A 17002-nucleotide genomic window follows, 5' to 3' on the forward strand; every position below is an offset into this window, starting at 1 on the left:
CATACACATGCGTGTACGTGTGTGTATGTGCTTGCGTGCTGGAGCGGCAGCTGGAGTAGCTGGAGGTGAAAAGAAGCGGTACAGCTCATTGGGTGCTGCGCCCGTGTGCGATCCGCTGTGCATGACCCTTTTTCTTTCTCTTCCCGTTTCTCTCTCTGTTTGCAGTCCCTCCTCCACTCCATCCCCTCGCCTCTGTTCGTATCGGCAGGCCAGGCGGTCCTGTGCGCAGTGGAGGTGACGCGTTCGCTCGGCTCCGTTTCTCTCCTTGCCCCCCTCTTCCTTTCCTTCTCCCTCCTCTTACGAACGCACCGCTCTTTGTCTGCCTTGCCGCTGCTTGTCTTTTTCCTCTTTTTGATGTCGTCTCTCGCGTGGAGAGGAGCGGGCGGCTGCTGTGCTCTGGGAGGCCGGCGAGGAGGGGGGAGGAGGGGTTGTCTACATGTGTGTGCGTGTGTGCGCGGCTCTCTCTTGCTGCCAGTGTGTTTGCGTGTCCTCGTTCCACCCTCGTTTTGTTTTTCCTTCTTTCTTCAGCTCTTGTGTTTTGCTGCCGTGATGGACGGGCGTCTGCTTGTGTGTGTGTGTGTGTGTGTGTGTCTTTACGTGTCGACATGAGGTAGTGCTTCACGTATGGCGTCTGCCCTATTCGTTTCTCTCGCCAGCCCTCGATGGCATTGTGTTCGCTGCGGAGGGATGAGAAGAAGGGGAGGGGGGACCGATAGTATGCTTGACAACAGTGGCAGGGGCGGCGGGGCACGTCTGTAGATGTCTGTATGTGTTGGTCTTTCGTCTAGCGTTGCTGCAGAAGTGCGTTGTGTACGCTTGTCGGTGCAAGTCTACCCGTGAGGGAGAGGGCGGAACAACAACAACCACAAAAAAAATGAAGAGAGCGAGCGAGAGAAAGTATGCATTCTTGTGTAGCGTTGTTGATGTGATGGCGGAGACTTGCGCATCTCTTGCCAGATTGTGTGAGAGTCTGTGCGTGTGCTGATGACTCCCTGGACAAGCGATCACCCACCCCCCTTCCACTCCCCTCTTGCGTGTGTGTGTTTTCTGTTTTCGTTTTGCATACTCTTCCTCTTCCTTGTGCGTTGTAAAACCGTCCAACAGCAAGAAGAACATCGCACCAAGAGGCGCATACACACGAGAGTGTATAGGCGCGTGTGTAGAAGGGGTGGGGGTGGGTGGGTGGGTGACAACAACTGTGCATAAAAGAAAAGATGGGGACAAGCATGGAGCTGCGCAGAGACTCGGGGAGGCCAGCTTCACTCGTAGAGGACCCTTTCTCGTGATTGTCTTCACTCGAGATCCAGGCATAGACACACCATGAGCCCAGTGCTGTGCGAGAAAGAGGGAAGAAGGCCAACTAACACACGTTTGCGCGGGGGAAAAGACTGAAGGGTGGCGGCACAGTCGCAAAGTTTCTCTGCTTTACCTTCAGCCGCCGCGCGCTTCTCTGTTCTCTCTCTCTGCGGAAGATAGCCCACGAAGCGCAAGGGCTCACGCTGGGCACCTATCGCACTCCGCAGCCTCCATGCATGGATTGCGCATGTGCACGTGTTCGTATCTGTTTACGTGTGTGTGTGTGTGTCGAGTCTTCGCCTCCGTGGCACCCGCTTGCACCGGGTCTCCCCTGAAGATTTTCTCTGCATTCCTGCACCATTACATCGATGCGGGCGTGGATCTGCACTTTCCATCTCCCCCCTTTTTTCTCTCCCTCTCTCCCCGTCTCACTCGACCCACGCACTCATGCGCTGCTGCCGCTCCCTTGTCGGCTCACCGCCGTCGTCCTCACACTCTTTTCCTCCGTCGCCTTTTGGCGCCCAACGGCAGAGAGGTGTGCGCCCACGCATCAGGCCCAAGGAAACAGCTCCGACATACAACGCGCAAGCGCAAGAGGAATACGCGTATCGTGAGGAGGACACACACGCAAGGGGGAGAAACACAAAGGAGAAGTGACGCCCTAGCGCCGTTTTTTCTCTTGCGCGTCACGTCAAGCAACTTACGGCGATCAGCAGGGCCTTCGAGAGGAAAGCAACCTCCCACCCCACACACCCACTCTCTTGCAGGCGTAGACGGCTGTCATGGGCGCCCGTGCGTGAGCTTGCGCCTCCCCCATTCTACACTCGGTACATTCGATTAGCGCAGCAACCCTTGCACTGTGCCAGACTAAGGCGGCGAGTGGGGTGCGCGCACAGCACTTCCCTCTTCCTGTCTCTTTTAGGTAGTAGCGTGTGCCGCCTGCCACCTTCGGTGTCGTGTGCCTCGCACAACAACAGCAGAATCGCCTTCGCGCAAGCGTTGGGAGAAGACCGTTGTGATAGTAGTCTAGCGTCCACACTAGCATCTCTCTGTTTTTCCTCCTTTTTCTGTTCTGGCCGCACGCCTTCCGTGCCCATCTCCCTTGTAGACACTTCGCTTGCCTCCTGCTGTGTAGCGTGCCCTGTGGCCACAGTGCGGCTGTGGGGGGTTGCCGTTGCGTGCGTTTTCGTGGGTTGTATCTCTGCGTTTTTTTGCTTTGCTTTACGGAGCCTCCGTTGCACGTCCGCACCGCGAGACGATGGAGCAGTTTGTGCAACCGTTAGAGGGCATCTTCCGAGACGGCATCCCTGCCCCTGTGCTGCGTGCCTTTGCCCCTCTCTTCCAGGCACTGCCTAGCCTTCAGGAACGTGTAGAGGCATCTCGCGACTGCTATTACTGGCGGGCAAACCCCATGAAGTGCCTGGAGGAGGACATAGACACGGTCACCGGCTTCATGCAAGCCTGCGAAGCCTCCTTCCGGATGTGCCCGCAGCAGTCGGCGACGCTGCTCAAGTGCCACATGACGGAGCCGGCGCGTGCCGTCTACTTCTGCCGTGATGAAGAGTGGGAGTGGCGCAGCTGCTTGATGGATCAGACCGGCATCCGCTTCTGGCCGTACGCGAATGCCCCGATCGGCGCGCCGTGGTCGAACGGTGGGCAGACGGAGGACTTTCATCTGGAAGATCGCTTCTTCTACGAGAACTTCTCTTTCTGGCGTCGTCGCGGGGCGATGCTGGCGGTGCGCGAGCGTGAGCTAGAGGTGGCGGCGCAGCGCAAGCACTGGCTGGACGAGCAGATGGACGACACCTCCCTAGCGGCACCGAAGCCGACCATAGCGCCCGTCGGCATCAGCACCAAGATCAACTAGAACGGTGTGGGCGTGATGATGGTCGAGCCGATGGAGCTGGGACCATCAAGTTGGCAACCGAACCATTTCACCAGTGCAGGCTACGAAACAGCGACATAAAGGCGGCAGGAGAAAATATCAGGGCCACACATGCAATCACTGCCGGGTGCGCTGCCGATTGAGCTACCCCGTGTGGGGGACGCGTCCATGGCGCCTTTTTTCTTTTTGCATGTTGCCTCCGCCGTGCTTGCTCTCTCTCTCTCTCGCTCTCTCTCTCTCTCTGCTCTCTCTTTACTCATGTAGTCGTGTCTGCCTGTCACCCTTCTTTCTCTTCCGTTGAGCAGTTGTGCGTGTCTGCGCGTGTGCCCGTTGGGTGTATCGTCTCTTTTCTCATGTTTATCGTCTGTGTGCTCTGCATATTGTCCGCCGCCCCCCTTTTTTTTGTAGCGTTCTTGCCATCCCGTCTCTCTGTGCGCGCTTCTCCAGAGCGGCGGGAAAAGAAGCCAGCGACGGCAGCAGCAGCAGCAGCAGCAGCATGGGTGGTGGTGGCGGCCACCGTATCCGGACTATCAACACGCCCACACAACAGGCCTGCCCACGCGCCACTCGTGCATGAGTCGAGGAGGGGAAAGCGTGCGTCTGCCTTGTGCCTATACGGCGGAGGGAGCACCAGTGGTGTGCACAAACACCGCCCACCACCCTCTGTGCCTCCTCCTCTGAGTAGCAACAGACGCGTGCCGTTAACTGTGCGTGTGTTCCCACTCAAGGTGGTACGCCCTGCGTAGGCGCTCTTGAAGTGCTTCAGGGGTCCCCGTGGCGCTGTTTCGTCTTCCAGCGCGGGTGTTCGGTATGGGTACGTGTGTGTGCGTGTGTGCCTTGGTGACTGCCGGACGAACATCTGTTTGATGAGGACCGACGAATATGAGATATGGGCGTTCGCAACTCTTCCACCGCTCTTCCTCATCTTCTCGGGCCCGCCACGGTGTTCACTCGAAGACCCCCTTTTTTTTTCAAAGCCCTTTAGCTGCTCATTGGGGCCTGGCGCCAAGGGAAGCGGTCTCGCTCGTGGCGCGCCGGTGCTCTTGCCTCCCTCTTGTCGAGTAGCGAAGGAAAGATCTACAGCACGACCCCACACGCATAGACAATACACACATAGACACTGCTAATACGTTAGACCGCCACCATCCTGCTCTCCAGCGGCTTGGACGAGGCCGCGGGTGCATGTATCGGCCCACCGTTTCTTGTCGCACCTGTACACACACACAGAGAGAGAGAGAGCGAGTGAGAGAGAGAGCAGGAGAGTCAAAGAGAGGGAGATCGAGGGCACGCTGTGGCGCGGTGCCGTATATACATGTATTTACATATATTTGGTTTTGTGTGTTTGTGTGTTCTCTCTCTTGCCCTGGCACTCCCCCTTGTCCTTGCGGCGTTGAGCGAGGGCGCTGAGGGAAGGGGGTCGGAAGGGAGACGGGACGGGCGCTGGGAGCACAGATACACTGCGCGGGGCATAGACAAACCCACACGTTGTCTTCTCCTTTTGGCCTGGGAGAGACACCGTCGAGTTTACGGAAGAACAGAGCTTCAAGCAGGCGCACTTCGCTGACGTAGCTCCAGCTGCTTGTAGAATGAGCGGTGTAGCAGACAACAATGGCAGTGGAGCGGGGGCAGGAACAGCTCTGCCGGCGGCTGGCCTGTCCGCTCCTCTTGAACGCAGCGCCTCCGCTGCTTCACACACGTCCATTGCCTCGCTGCAGCAGAGCTTCTTTGACCCGCAACCACGCCGCACTCCTCTCCCGTATCAGCGGGCCGACAGCGTCGTTTCCGCGTTGTCGGTGACAGCGAAAGCACCGCAGCGGGCGACTCCTTCGCTTCAGTCTCCCGCCAGTCACGCACCGCCTCGGCCTTTGTGCCGGCCCGGCAAAGATTTTTTTGAGGAGGAAGGTGAGGGCGAGGGCGAGGGAGGGCAAGAGTTAGCACTGCCCTCCTTCTCGCGGCAGCGATGGTGCAAGAGGGACGCTGCCGCTGCACCACTGCCTAACGATGCGGGGCATCATTATCGGGTCCCGGATCCGGAGTCGGTGTATCCGGCTGCCGCACCCGCGCGTAAGGGTGATGCCACGCAAGAGCTTGGTGCAGTCGGTGCCATAACGTGCTGCATGGCAACACCATCCCATTCAATTCGTTCTCCGATGCCCAGTTTACCGGCAGCGCCGACCGCTACCACGGACGAGGAGAGGTTGGGGCAGAGGAGTGACGTGGGCTCTGAGCGCCACCTGCAGCCAGTACCGCCTCTCGCCGCACCTTCATCCACAACGCTGCCAGCCAGCACTGCCGCACCACCGTTCTGGGAGCGATACGCCGCCAGTACCAACGCGTACCTACGGGCGGCTGCTTTGGAGCTCGCGGAGATGGGGCCCCCAGAGGCCCAAAGGACGGCTGGAGAGACCTGGGAACGGGCGCCAAGGTCCACTGCCGCACTGCTTCGCAACCCCCAAGGCGTTCCTCTCGTGCCAGCGGCGGCGACGCACGCTCCACCGAAGCTGATGCGTCCTGCTTCCACCGCCGCTCAACAGCGACCTACGTCAGCCTTTTCTCCAGTGAGCGGCTCATCGTTGCCAGCCATTGCCGCCTCTTCCATAGCCTTTGCACACACAACAACCTCGACGCCGCCCATTCGTGGCATTCCCCTCTTCACCAGGACTCACCGCCCTGCTGGCTGGGCGTCGGTCTCGCCGCTCTCTTCTGCGTCGTCGCTGCGCCTGTCCTTGGACGAGTACGGCCGCGCGCAGTTGCAGGACGAAGCGGTGCGGTGGTACCACCGCTGTAGCGAGCTGGAGCAGCAGCTGACCAAGCTGCAAGACGCCTTCAATCGACAATCGAGGCTGCTGGCTGCACAGTGGCGGGCCGACGGCGGTAGCGGCGTGTGTGCGAAGCCGAGTGCTGATGTCACGCGCGCCTCTTCAGTCAAGGCATCTTCGGCAGCAGCCACTGCGAGATCACCCAGCGGGCGGGATCCCGCCTTCACGAGTCGGTCCCCTGACACCCTGCTCCGTGCCTACGCATACACCGAGACTGAGGACGGGTACTATGCAGGGCAGACGGAGATGCGGTCTCAGCGAGTTGGCGCAGAGGACTCTCAGCACTGCCCGTCGGAGGGCAGAAAGCGAATGCGCGTAGATGATAGGGCTCCATCTCGCGAGCCGGTGCTGGGTCAGATGGCCGAGGGCGAGATGCAGTATCGAGTTGCCAAGGCGTATCCAGTCACCGCGGAGGACGAGGGTCCTGCTCAGGATCTCCCGAAACGCGACTTTGGCTCGCAGGTGCATCGCGGGCCCACGGGGGCAGATGGCACTGCAGTCTCGTCGTCGCCACCGCTGTTGCGGGTGTCTGTGGGACTGCAGACCGACGGCTTGGCCTCCGGCGACGCATCATTCGCTCGTGAGACTCGTGGCATCCCTGTTGAAGGTCTCCTTTCGGCTTTTACTGAGGCTACAAAAGAGGACCCCTCGTGCCTCCCATCTACGCCGGGGCCGTCGGTGATCATGTCGAAGCAGTATGTGGCGGCGATGGGGGAGATTGAGATGCTGCGCGCGCGCGTGGACGCGGCGGAGCGGAGGTCGGCGGAGCTGCACGAAATGTGCGCTGCCCATGAGCTCCGCTGCGATGAATTGGAGACGCAGCTGCTTGGGAAAGAGGAGCAGCTGCTGCGCTCTGAGCAGCGGGCGCAGGGGCCGGCCACGCCGCTCTCTGGCGGTGGCCCGGGCTCGCCTGCCGAGGCTGCGGCGAAGGCGTTGCTTTCAGAAGAACTCAACCCTCTGATAGCACAGCTGCAGGATCTGCTGACTCTGGTGCATCCAGACAGCCAAGGCGCACTGCGCGAACTAGGTGCCCTCGCGGCTGAAGACGCGGGCACGGTGCAAGCGACAGCCACTGACAACCTCTTCAGCGCTGCTTTTGAAGGCCTGTCCGCTGAGGGAGACGTCGCCGCGCCTTGCTCAACGAACTCGTGTCCTAAGTCGCCCCACGCCGAGGCGTCTACTCATCTCGGCGGCGTCGCGCACCTCGCCTCGCTCGTCACAGAGGTGCGCAGCGCGATCGCTGACTTCTCACAGCGATTCGCGGCGCTGCAAGCGGAGCTGGATGTCGTGCGAGCAGACCGCAACGAGTTGATTGGAGAGCAGAGTGAACAAGTGCGTTTGTTGCAGGAGCAGCTGCTCGAGAAGGACACAGCGCAGTGGAGACTGCTGGAGGACTTGCACCGGGCTCAGGAGCAGCTGGCTGTCGCAAGGGCACAGACAACAGTGGCGCCAGCGGACGGTGAGGTGGGCAGCGGCGAGCCCACCGCATCACGGCACCCGCAGAAGCGAGGAGGACACAGCGATGAAGCCGCGACTGCGACGGCTTCCGGCAGCGCAGCCCAGCGGAGCTCCTTCCTCGTCTCTGAGGCGGTGGCAGGCGCGACGCAAAGGCTGTCACCGCAGCAGGCGAACTCTGCTACACATCCCGCCCAAACGGCAGACACGAGTGCGGCAGAGGTGGCAGCCCTACAAGAGCAGCTGGCGCAAGTGCGGGCCGCCGCTGCAGCCGGGCAGGAGGCGCAGCGTCGCGTGTTATCGGAGCGGCTGGAGCAGGCCGAGTTGCAGCTGAAGGAAGCGCGGCTGCGTGCTGAGGACGAGTACGATCGCATGTCGGGCACCATAGAAGCACTGACGCGGGAGTTGGCCGACACCAAGGAGGCACTGCGAGTAAAGGAGATGTCGCTGCGGATTGCGTTGCGCGAGTCGTTCTTTCCACCGCTGCTAATCACTGCTCACGGCGACAAGGCGATGAGCGATGGTGTAGTTGCCGGTGCAGCTGTCGCGGAAAAGCTGGCACAGGCTGCGGCATCCTCGACTTTGCCGTCGTCGATGCAGCTCCTGCGCACGACGTCGCGTGGGTCTGCTGCTTCGTCTTCGTCGCCAAGGCCGGAGCGCGAGAGCACACGCACGAGTATGTCGCCGTCGCCGCCCATTCCTCCCCACCTCCAGAGCGCAGCCGGCATGGCAAAGATGAGGGATGTGGCAGACACAGACATGGGCGACGGCTGGCTAGGGCTTGCCTCGGAAGAGAAGAAAAAGGCGCACCGGCGCTTCGAGGATGACGGGACCCTGCGCACCCTACCCTCAGCCATCGTGGTCAATGGCCAGGACGGTGAGGAGGGGCTCGGCCGCACCGGCCAGCTTTTCGTTTCGTCCGCGGCGGCTCTCACCACGGCCATCACGGCGACGGCGACAACGACATCATCTTCGCGAGAAAAATCCTCTCGAGGCCTGACAATGTCCACGGGTGGAGGCAGCCAAGGCGCCTCCTCGCTGCCTCACGGGTGCGGTGATGGAAGCGCGGAGATGCTGGAGCACGTCAGCATAGCAGAGGAAGCAGCGCCACAGGAAGAGATGCCGACGCCTTCGCGGCAGCGTTCTGGGGCTACTGCGCCCCTTTTCACGCAAGAGGAGGAGGCTGCGACAGTCGCATTCGAGACACACCGCACCATCTCCTCGTCACCGCCGCGGCCGCCGCAGAGGAAGAGCGCCCCCGCCCTTCTTGCGGACATCGCTGCTGACGATGAGCTGCCGCTGCCGCCACCACTGCGCGGCCCGCTTTTTGGCACCGCGATGCTGTCAGGGTCGCCGTCGCCCGTGCAGCAGCAGCGCACACCCTCACCGCACCGCCATGAGGCGACATATGGGGCTCGTCTCGGCATCTATCCATCCGCGTCACAGGGGCCAGCGGAACAGCGCGGGCCGCGTGACAGCTCTGAGCTCTCCGCGCAGCCGCTGTCACCGGAGGCGAAGCTGCGCAAGTTTCTGTCGGCGCTCTCCGCCTCCCCTTCGCCCCTTGAGGAGACGGTGAAGGAGAGCGGACGCTCATTGCTGACAGGCCAGGCTACACGAACGCGGCGATCAACTCTGCACAACAGCAGTGATGCGAGCACCGCGCTCAACGATGCCATTCCGAGCGACGTCATGGTCTCTGCTCTTCTCACCGCCGGCACCAGGTCTGTGCCGATGATGGACCGCGACGAGACGACCCCGGGTCGAAGGCCGCTCTCGCTCTACTCTGCAAGTGCATCGCCGTCGTCGGCTTCCACAACGACTGCATCACGGCCGTCGCCGACACTCCTGTCCGGCTCTCCGCACTCCGCCGAGGTGGCGGCACGTCACGTGCAGGCGTCGCTTCGGCGTCACCGAGAGGCGTGGCAGCAGCAGGAGCTCATCCTGCACGCGTTACAGAAATCCCCGTCCCTGTGAGAGAGGCCGTGCGCATCCACTGCGCTCTGTGCGACGCTCTGCCTGCGTGTCTACCAGCTAGCGATGAGCTTCGTGAAGAGGGGATGAGGGGGAGGGGTCAGTGACGTGTGAGAGCGTGAGACAGAAACAGGCCATCGTTGATAGCGAGCGAACGAAGAGGGGCCTGCGCGTTCCTATCTGCGAGTCTGCATCCGCACTCGGCGTCCTATGGGGACCTTCTGATGGGGACATACCGATAACGAAAACAACAACGGTGGCGACGGTGTGTGCGTCGCCGTAGCCTCACGAGCACTGTCCACCAGTGCACCAAGAGACAAGCCGCACAATGACATCACGAAGTACCACTGCCATGATATTCGCAGCCGAGGACATCGACGCACATGTGTGCGCATATATATATATATATGTGTGTGTGTGTGTGTGTGTGCATGCTCTGTCAGCTGTATCACTTGGTGGCTTCCCCCCTCCCTCCCCCACTCAGTGCTGTGCTTCCCATCTCCACGTGAAATGACGCGGTCGACTGTCTCTGTCTTTTTCTCTGCCGAGGTGCTGCGACGAACGCTCTTGCACCTCTAAGCGCCGTCGCCTCTCCTCTGCACCGTCGGCCTCGTCTCGCTGATGTGCCAGCGCATCTTCTCAGCTCTCGTGTTCCTTTTTGCTCTTCCCTGCTCCTCACTACTTGAGAGCTGCTCCGTCTGGTAGACCCACACCCACCGGATTCGAAACGCGGTACTTGTCTCCACCACCACCACTACCACCTCTTTCGCTCCCTTGCGTGAGTGTGTGTGTGTGTGTCGGGGGAGGGGTCTGGTGTCGAGAATCAACCACACGAGCGCCTGCTTTGCTCAACCCCCGATATGTGCACGAACCCGCCGCCGCGCGCACATGAGGTCGCTTGTCTGTGAGGCACACGCATACACACACACACACACACACACACACAACGCATACTGGAATATTGCTTCTTGTGTGAAGGTGCCACCGGAGGTGTACGGATGCGGAGGGCGATAGGGGCGGTCGCATCCCAGTCGCCCACTCAGAGTGTGATATGCTTGCGGCACATGCACACCAATGCACGTGCGCTCGCTCTCACGACTCCCCGAGTCTCACGCCGGCTGTATGCGGGCAAGGCCTCGTTGCCAGGGTGGGTTGCGCCGCCATCACAACCGCAATCGGCACCCCAACTACAGACACCGCCTGGGTCGTCTTCGCGGCCTTCGGCGCCGACCTCATTGAATGCATTCTCGAAGAGTGTGCGCAGTCATCTCGCAGCCCATCCTTCTCCCTCTTCCAGCGCAGATGAGCTGTGGGTGGTCGACCGACTCTTCGCCCTCCTCTTGCAACCTGCAAAGGACGACACCTACGATGCATCGTCCACCACCGCGTCGCCGCTAGCGCTCGAACCGCTCCACCCTCTCCTGTGCGTGCGCGTGCTTCAACGGCTCGGGCATGCGGTGTGGGAATGTGAAGCGGCGGCGCAGGATTGCTCGACGCAACATGCCACGGCGGCTCGAAAGAAAGGGTGGACGGTGCGGCACACCTACCCCTCTCTGGCAAGCAGCAGCGGTGCCATCGTGACATCCGCCGAGTCGCTGTCTTCCTCTCGGTCAGTTGCCTCCGCCATCTACGCCAACACGGAGCGCGTTGCAGGGGCGGTGCTGGGGCCGCTGATGCCTCTCGTAGGCGATGGCACCGCTGCCCATCCGCCACACTCGCAGGTGCTGCCAGTCCTTCCGCTGATTGTGGAGTGGCTGTGCACACTGCCCATTGCCGAGTCAGCTGTGCCGCTGGATCGTTGGCTGCCTTGGGTAGTCGCGATCTACACAGAAGATCATCACAACCGTCGACCCCCGTTGCAGTCACCACTGTTGCCGCCGTTGCTGAACCTTCTCCCGCATCTCCTAAGCAAGTTGAGCGTATATCTCGAAGACTCCACAGTGGCCCAGCGGGAGGCGACGCGGTGTTCACCGAACATCTTGTGCGAGCACGGCCTTGCATCGCTTTTCGCGTTGAGCCTCGCTGGCCCTGCAGTGACCGAAGACGAGCGAGTGGAGCGTGGATCAAGGGGCGATAGCGGGGCGACTGGGAAGGCAACACTATCGCCGGCGCATCGTGCTTCTCATCAGCACTCGAGGTCAGCACTCGCCGATGCTTTGTGGTGGCACGGCGAGGCACCTCTGCTCCGCCTGGCTGGAGTGCGGCGGGCGCTGAAACAGGCAGGGGAGACGGTGCCGCTTGCCTCATCCGCTGCTGCTGCTGTTGCTGCTGCCAAGCCTTTCCATACACCGGCGACAGTGACTAGCGGCGGGCTTTCCACGCCATTGTCTCACCTGCAGCAGGATCAGGAGCTCTCGTGCTCGCATTCGGAACGCGTGCCGCATGTGGCAGTAGCGCTTGGCGATGACGATGCCTACCGCCGCTTCCTGCTCCGCCTGGCGGCGCTGCAAAGCACCTCCTTTGTTATCGCAGCGGCATCTGCACCCAGGGAGATCACGCCAGCGCTGGTATCCGTGCGGCTGACAGGGGCGGCTGCACTGGGGGCGACAGAATCGTGCCGTGGCCATGCACCTGCTCCACTAAGCGAGGACCCTGACATGATTCTGCGCTTCATCCAGCCTCTACACGAGTACGTTCTCCTGCTTCAGGAGAGCTCGGCGCAGTGGAGCAGCACGGCGGGTCTGACCGCGGCAGCGACGACGGCCTCAACTGCTGGCGTGCTACCTGTGCAGCTGACTTTTGCAGGCGTCGCTCACGTACTCATGGCCGTCTTTGGCCGCCTGGAGGAGCTTAAGCAGCAGAGCCGTTGTCGAGGTGCAGCTGCCGCCACGCCAGCGCTGCGAGCGCAGGCATCTCTCTCTGCGCATGCCGGCAGCTCCGTCGCCACCGCCTTCGCGCTGCTACCGCAGAAGGCGCGGATCCACGCTCTCAAAAGCCTCTGTGAACTTCTCCTGCGCCATGTTCGTGCTGTACAGGCCTCGAAAACGGCACCCAGCACCCTCCCCACCGGTGCGGCTCCTGATTGCGCCCCATGGTTTGTGGATGTGGAGTTGCCTCAACAGGAGGCGACTCTGCGCCGGCTGTGTGGCGCGGCGCGTGCGCTGGTGCGGGTGGTGATGGAAGAACGCCGCTGCAGTCTTGATGAGGAAGGTCCGGAGGGCTCAGTGCTAACCGCGTCCTCTGTAGTGGCCGCTCAGCAGCATCGCGCTGCCGGTGGCGGCACCGGCGCCTTCACGACCAGCACATCGTCTGCGGCCACCCCGCTAACATCCACCATCTCGTTTGAGCGCGCGCTGCGGAGTTTGGCCTTCCGTGTAGTGGAGCCGGCGCTGTGGCGGCTGCATGAAGTGTGCGCCGAAGCCCAGACAAGTGTCCCTGTACATGTCCTGACCTTCGAGGAGTGGCGGTTGTACTTGCGTGTCGCCAACGCTCATGAAACAGAGCGAGGCATTCTTCCAGGCCGCCTGGCCTCCGCGGCGGTCGAGCACGTTGACCAGGTATACAGCTCCGTCATGGCGTCCGCCGTCTTGCTGTTTGATTGTGTCGGTGGCAGGGCTGGCTTGCGCACGGCGCAGCAGGTGCTGCCTCACCCCGGCCAGCAGCCCGTGTCTGCTCTTGTGGAGGGGATCCGGCTTACAGCGCTGCAGTGTCTGCTGTTTGACGGGCTCCGCAGCGGCGGGTCGTTCTCGTCCACCTCTGTTGTGTCCTCAAACACTCGCGAGGAGGCAGCTGGTTACATGGACTGGGTTCTGCACCATCTTCCACATGCGTTCTTCAGTGTATGGCAACGCACGCAGCCGCCACCGACCCTCACCGGTCTGCCCTCCGCGGCAAATGAGGCAGAGGAGACTGCCGTGGCTGGCCAGGAGCTTCTGCGCCGTCGGCTGGGGCTTCTTACACTGCTGTTGCATGCACGCGTGTTGAGTGCACGGGAGCTTCTGCGTCGAGACGCAGCCCTGCTACCCGGCACCACTCCATCGAGGTCTGCCATGAATGCGAATCCGACGCACACGTGGAGGTGGTTTGGCGACGTCCCTTCCTCGCTCGACTCGTTGCTGCATTGCATGACGAAGGGTAGCGCCACTCTACCCATCAGTGGCGACGCGAGGGATGAGTGGTCGCTAGTGCTGTCTGCCGCGACACTCCAGGCGTGTGTTATGCCGCCACTGCCGGCTGGCTGCACCGCTCTCTGGGAGCTTGTTGAGTTGCTGCAGGACCTGGCCGTCGCCTCGACAAAGGCAGAGGAGACGCTGGAGCCCCCTGCAGCTGTGACGGAGTGGGTGTGGCTGGGCAGTCCTGAGGCCCTCTATGAGGCACTCGACGCATCGCTGCTAAATGAAAGCGGCAGCGACCCCGCTGCCGGAGTGACCCCGCGCCACGGATACTACCTGTTGCCCTGGACCACTCTCGCCCACAGTCATCAGCCGTGGCGCGTGTACGATGAAAGTGGACAGGCACGTCGTGCAGCCCAAGAATGGGAGGCGATGCTGCAGTCGTGGCTGACAGGCTCGTCATCAATAGACGGCGGCAAGGGGGTTCCAAGCCGACGGCGCCAGCAGCCCGTTGTGCGGCTAGTTAGCCTGACAGAGGAGGTCTGTTTCTTCACCTGTCTGCAGCGAGTGTCGGCCTTGCATCTCAGCACGGATGTGCGTGTGGTGCGCAGCGATGTGCAGAGGGAGGAGAGCGAGGTTGCTCCCACAGTTCGCCGCGTATTGACCGCGTCGCAGGCGGCCAGGATAGCTGCGTCGTCGTCGGCGGCCGTGACGGAAAGTGCTGGCTGGTATACCGAGGAGGATTACGACGGGCTGGATTGAGCGACGCCGTCTCGCAGACACTGAAGAAGAGGTAAGAGAGGGGGTGGGGTGGGGTCCAACGGCATGCGTGGAAGCATGTCGATGTCCAGCGGGATCTCCCGTGTGCCTGCGCTTCGCCACTCGTCCAGTTTGTTCTTCTGTTCTTCGCTTTCCATCTTCCACCGGGTTAAAGGGGTACGTGCGCGCGTAGGACGATGGTGCCCACAACGACGGAGGGGCGGAGGGGTGGAGCGGCGGCAGGATAGCCATGGCTGCCCTTCACATTTTTGCTTTCGAGCGTGCTTGCACAGACGGCGCGCCGTCGCCCTTCTCAAGCGGAGGCCGTGGCGCTACTCCGCTCTCACCCGTGCAACAAATGCCGAGCGCACGGTAAGCATGCCTGTGATGGTGCGCACTGCTGTCCCAGCCACCGCGCGCATGTCGGCGTGCCGTTCACACTCCCCCATCACCGTTGTTCGCATCCCGACGCACTCGTATCCGCTCATCCTCTTCCTCGTGTCCCTGTGCCTTCACGCCGGCTCTCCCTCTGTATTTCATAGCTCAAACGCGAAAAGAAACTAACAAGCGAAGCGGGCATCTCGCTAAGACCCACGTGAGCATGCGCGGGTGTCTTCATTTCACGCGCGTGGCGCGCCATAAACGACACGATAAGGGCGGCAACGCCCACAACTTCGCCTTCGACACCCTCACGAAGGTCTACCGCGACGCTGTGTACTTGCCACAGGAGAAGTACCGGAGAGGCCTCATGCACCCAGAGCGTAGTCCAGGAGCGCCACCGTCGCAAGCAGCGCTTGTCGCGCCGTCGAGCAGCTCGGACGTCACCAACCACGTCGGCAACATCGGTGTCATGAGCTCAGTCGCTACCAAGCTATCCGATTGGATGGAGCAGCAGCCGCACCACCAGACGAAGCATCACACCAATGGCGGCGGAGGGACAGGCCACGCATCTGCCACCGCAAGCTGCGCTACACCGATTGCCCGTCGCAGTGTAGCGTCCTCTTCCCCCTCACCCGCTCCCTCTGCTGCAGCTGCGACAACCGACGAGTCGCATGTGGACGACGAGGCCATTCGGAGGCGGCTGCGCGCCCATCTTTTTTCCGACAAAATACAGCCAGGGCAGCCTCGCACCCCACCTTCCACGCCAGTGGCGACTGCCTCGGCATCCCCGCGACGCAGCGGAGTCCAGGCCGAGATACTGAGCGTGTATCGCAGCATGTTGCGAGAGGTTTCGCGCATGCAGGACGCCGACACGCGGCGCAGCTTGTCGGCGTACATTCGCCAGGAGTACGACAAGCAGTGCGACATTCCCCGCAAGAACATCATGAAGATTGAGTGGAGGCTGAACTATGGCAAGCGCAAGCTGGAGGAGTTGCAGGCGATGAGCAAGCACACAAAGTTCACCATGATGCGTTGAACATCGCACTACCTCTGCCACACCTTACGTACCCATCAACGAAAAACCAAAAGGCCCGCCCGCACGCATTTTCTCGTGCACGAGCGTGAAGGCTGGAGCCCTCCCCCCACTCCACCCAGAAAGAGGCAGAGGGGAGTTGGCGTCTCTGGATTTCGTCTAGGCATGAGGCGTGGTGTGAGGCGTGCGTCCTGCCAGGTAACGGCTAGCACTTCCGCTCTGCATGCGTGCTCGTATCAGGCACCTCTGCCCTTGCAAAGTGGGAAGGGCCCGGGGGAGAGGGTGATGCTGTGCCGCCGCAGATGTACCCCCGGCCGCGTCGCGGGGGCAACAACAGTAAAGCAAGGAGGGGATGTACGCCGGCGCCTCTGCCAGCGAGCGAGCGAGAGAGGGAGAGACATCACGACATGCAGCACTACCCGAAGCAGCAACACCGACGACACTTTTTTTTTTGTTGTTGTCTCGATGTTTTGCCGAGGCGCGAAGGCTACGGCAGGAAGACCCCCACCACCTCCCGCTTCAACGATGCAAGCAGACACACACGAAGGGACGCGGAGCTCGGTGGCGCCTATGGTGCTCGTTTCGCTTCTTGTTTTCCTTGTTTTCACAGACAGACAGAGAGACGAAGTGCGACGCTGTCTTGCCGCGGTCCAGGCACGAAAAGTCAGTTGCGTCGCCCCGCTCCTCTCCCTCCATCTCGTTCACCTCTCCGTGCACGGATATGCTTGCGTGTGTTTTGTGTCTTGGAGTCGCTGGGCAGGAGGGAGCTGGAGGCGGTGATGGAGGAGTTTTATGTGTTTAGGTGCACGTGCACGCACTCAGGACTCGCACTCATCCTTCTCTCCCCTTCCTTTCCACCGCGACGCCTTCTTTCGCTTTGTTATGTTCGTTGGCTTCGCTAACAGCCCACTTCCACCACGGCACGTGGGACGGCGCATGCGCCGGACCTCTTACTCCTTGCTTGCAGCGCGCCACCCCCCTCGCCTTTCCTCTCTCTCCTTCTCCTGCTATATATATATATATATATATATATATATAACGTATTCCATTGATTTTCGTTGCCGCGATTGATCGACGCAGCCACTCCCCCACTCTCTCTCTCCCTCTGCAGTTACCCAGAAAGGCGAAGCTCTCGCACGCACACACGCTAGCATACACGCATTTTGACTTGTGGACGTACCTACATGCGTGGTGGACGGGTCTTGGGCCCACCTCACGCGTGCATTTCTCTGTTAAGTAACTCTGTGTCTTGCCTATCCTCTAGTCGTGCTTCGCATCGATCGATCGCGCGCTACTTGGCCGTACGACATTGCTTGCTGTCGTCTTCGCCTCGAACGTCGAGTTACTCGAC

At 61.4% G+C, this 17002-nt stretch overlaps 4 protein-coding genes across 4 annotated transcripts; all 4 read left to right on the plus strand.

The window, feature by feature from the left end:
• Nucleotides 1-2554: 2554 nt before the first annotated feature.
• LMJF_18_1170 (conserved hypothetical protein) lies at nt 2555-3163 on the plus strand (the record flags this gene model as incomplete). Its single annotated transcript, XM_001682471.1, has 1 exon — nt 2555-3163. The coding sequence occupies one exon, from the start codon at nt 2555-2557 to the stop codon at nt 3161-3163; it is 609 nt and encodes a 202-aa protein (XP_001682523.1).
• A 2387-nt stretch (nt 3164-5550) lies between these two features.
• Nucleotides 5551-9429, plus strand: LMJF_18_1180 (conserved hypothetical protein; the record flags this gene model as incomplete). Its single annotated transcript, XM_001682472.1, has 1 exon — nt 5551-9429. One exon carries the CDS (start codon nt 5551-5553, stop codon nt 9427-9429), a length of 3879 nt encoding a protein of 1292 aa, XP_001682524.1.
• Nucleotides 9430-10424: 995 nt separating this feature from the next.
• On the plus strand, nt 10425-14240 carry LMJF_18_1190 (conserved hypothetical protein; the record flags this gene model as incomplete). The annotated part of the gene is made up of 1 exon (XM_001682473.1): nt 10425-14240. The coding sequence occupies one exon, from the start codon at nt 10425-10427 to the stop codon at nt 14238-14240; it is 3816 nt and encodes a 1271-aa protein (XP_001682525.1).
• Nucleotides 14241-14838: 598 nt separating this feature from the next.
• LMJF_18_1200 (conserved hypothetical protein) lies at nt 14839-15654 on the plus strand (the record flags this gene model as incomplete). The annotated part of the gene is made up of 1 exon (XM_001682474.1): nt 14839-15654. One exon carries the CDS (start codon nt 14839-14841, stop codon nt 15652-15654), a length of 816 nt encoding a protein of 271 aa, XP_001682526.1.
• Between the last annotated feature and the right edge of the window lie 1348 nt (nt 15655-17002).

The sequence above is a fragment of the Leishmania major genome, chromosome 18 (genome assembly GCF_000002725.2).
Source record: "Leishmania major strain Friedlin complete genome, chromosome 18".
In the NCBI taxonomy this organism is placed as follows: Eukaryota; Euglenozoa; class Kinetoplastea; order Trypanosomatida; family Trypanosomatidae; genus Leishmania; species Leishmania major.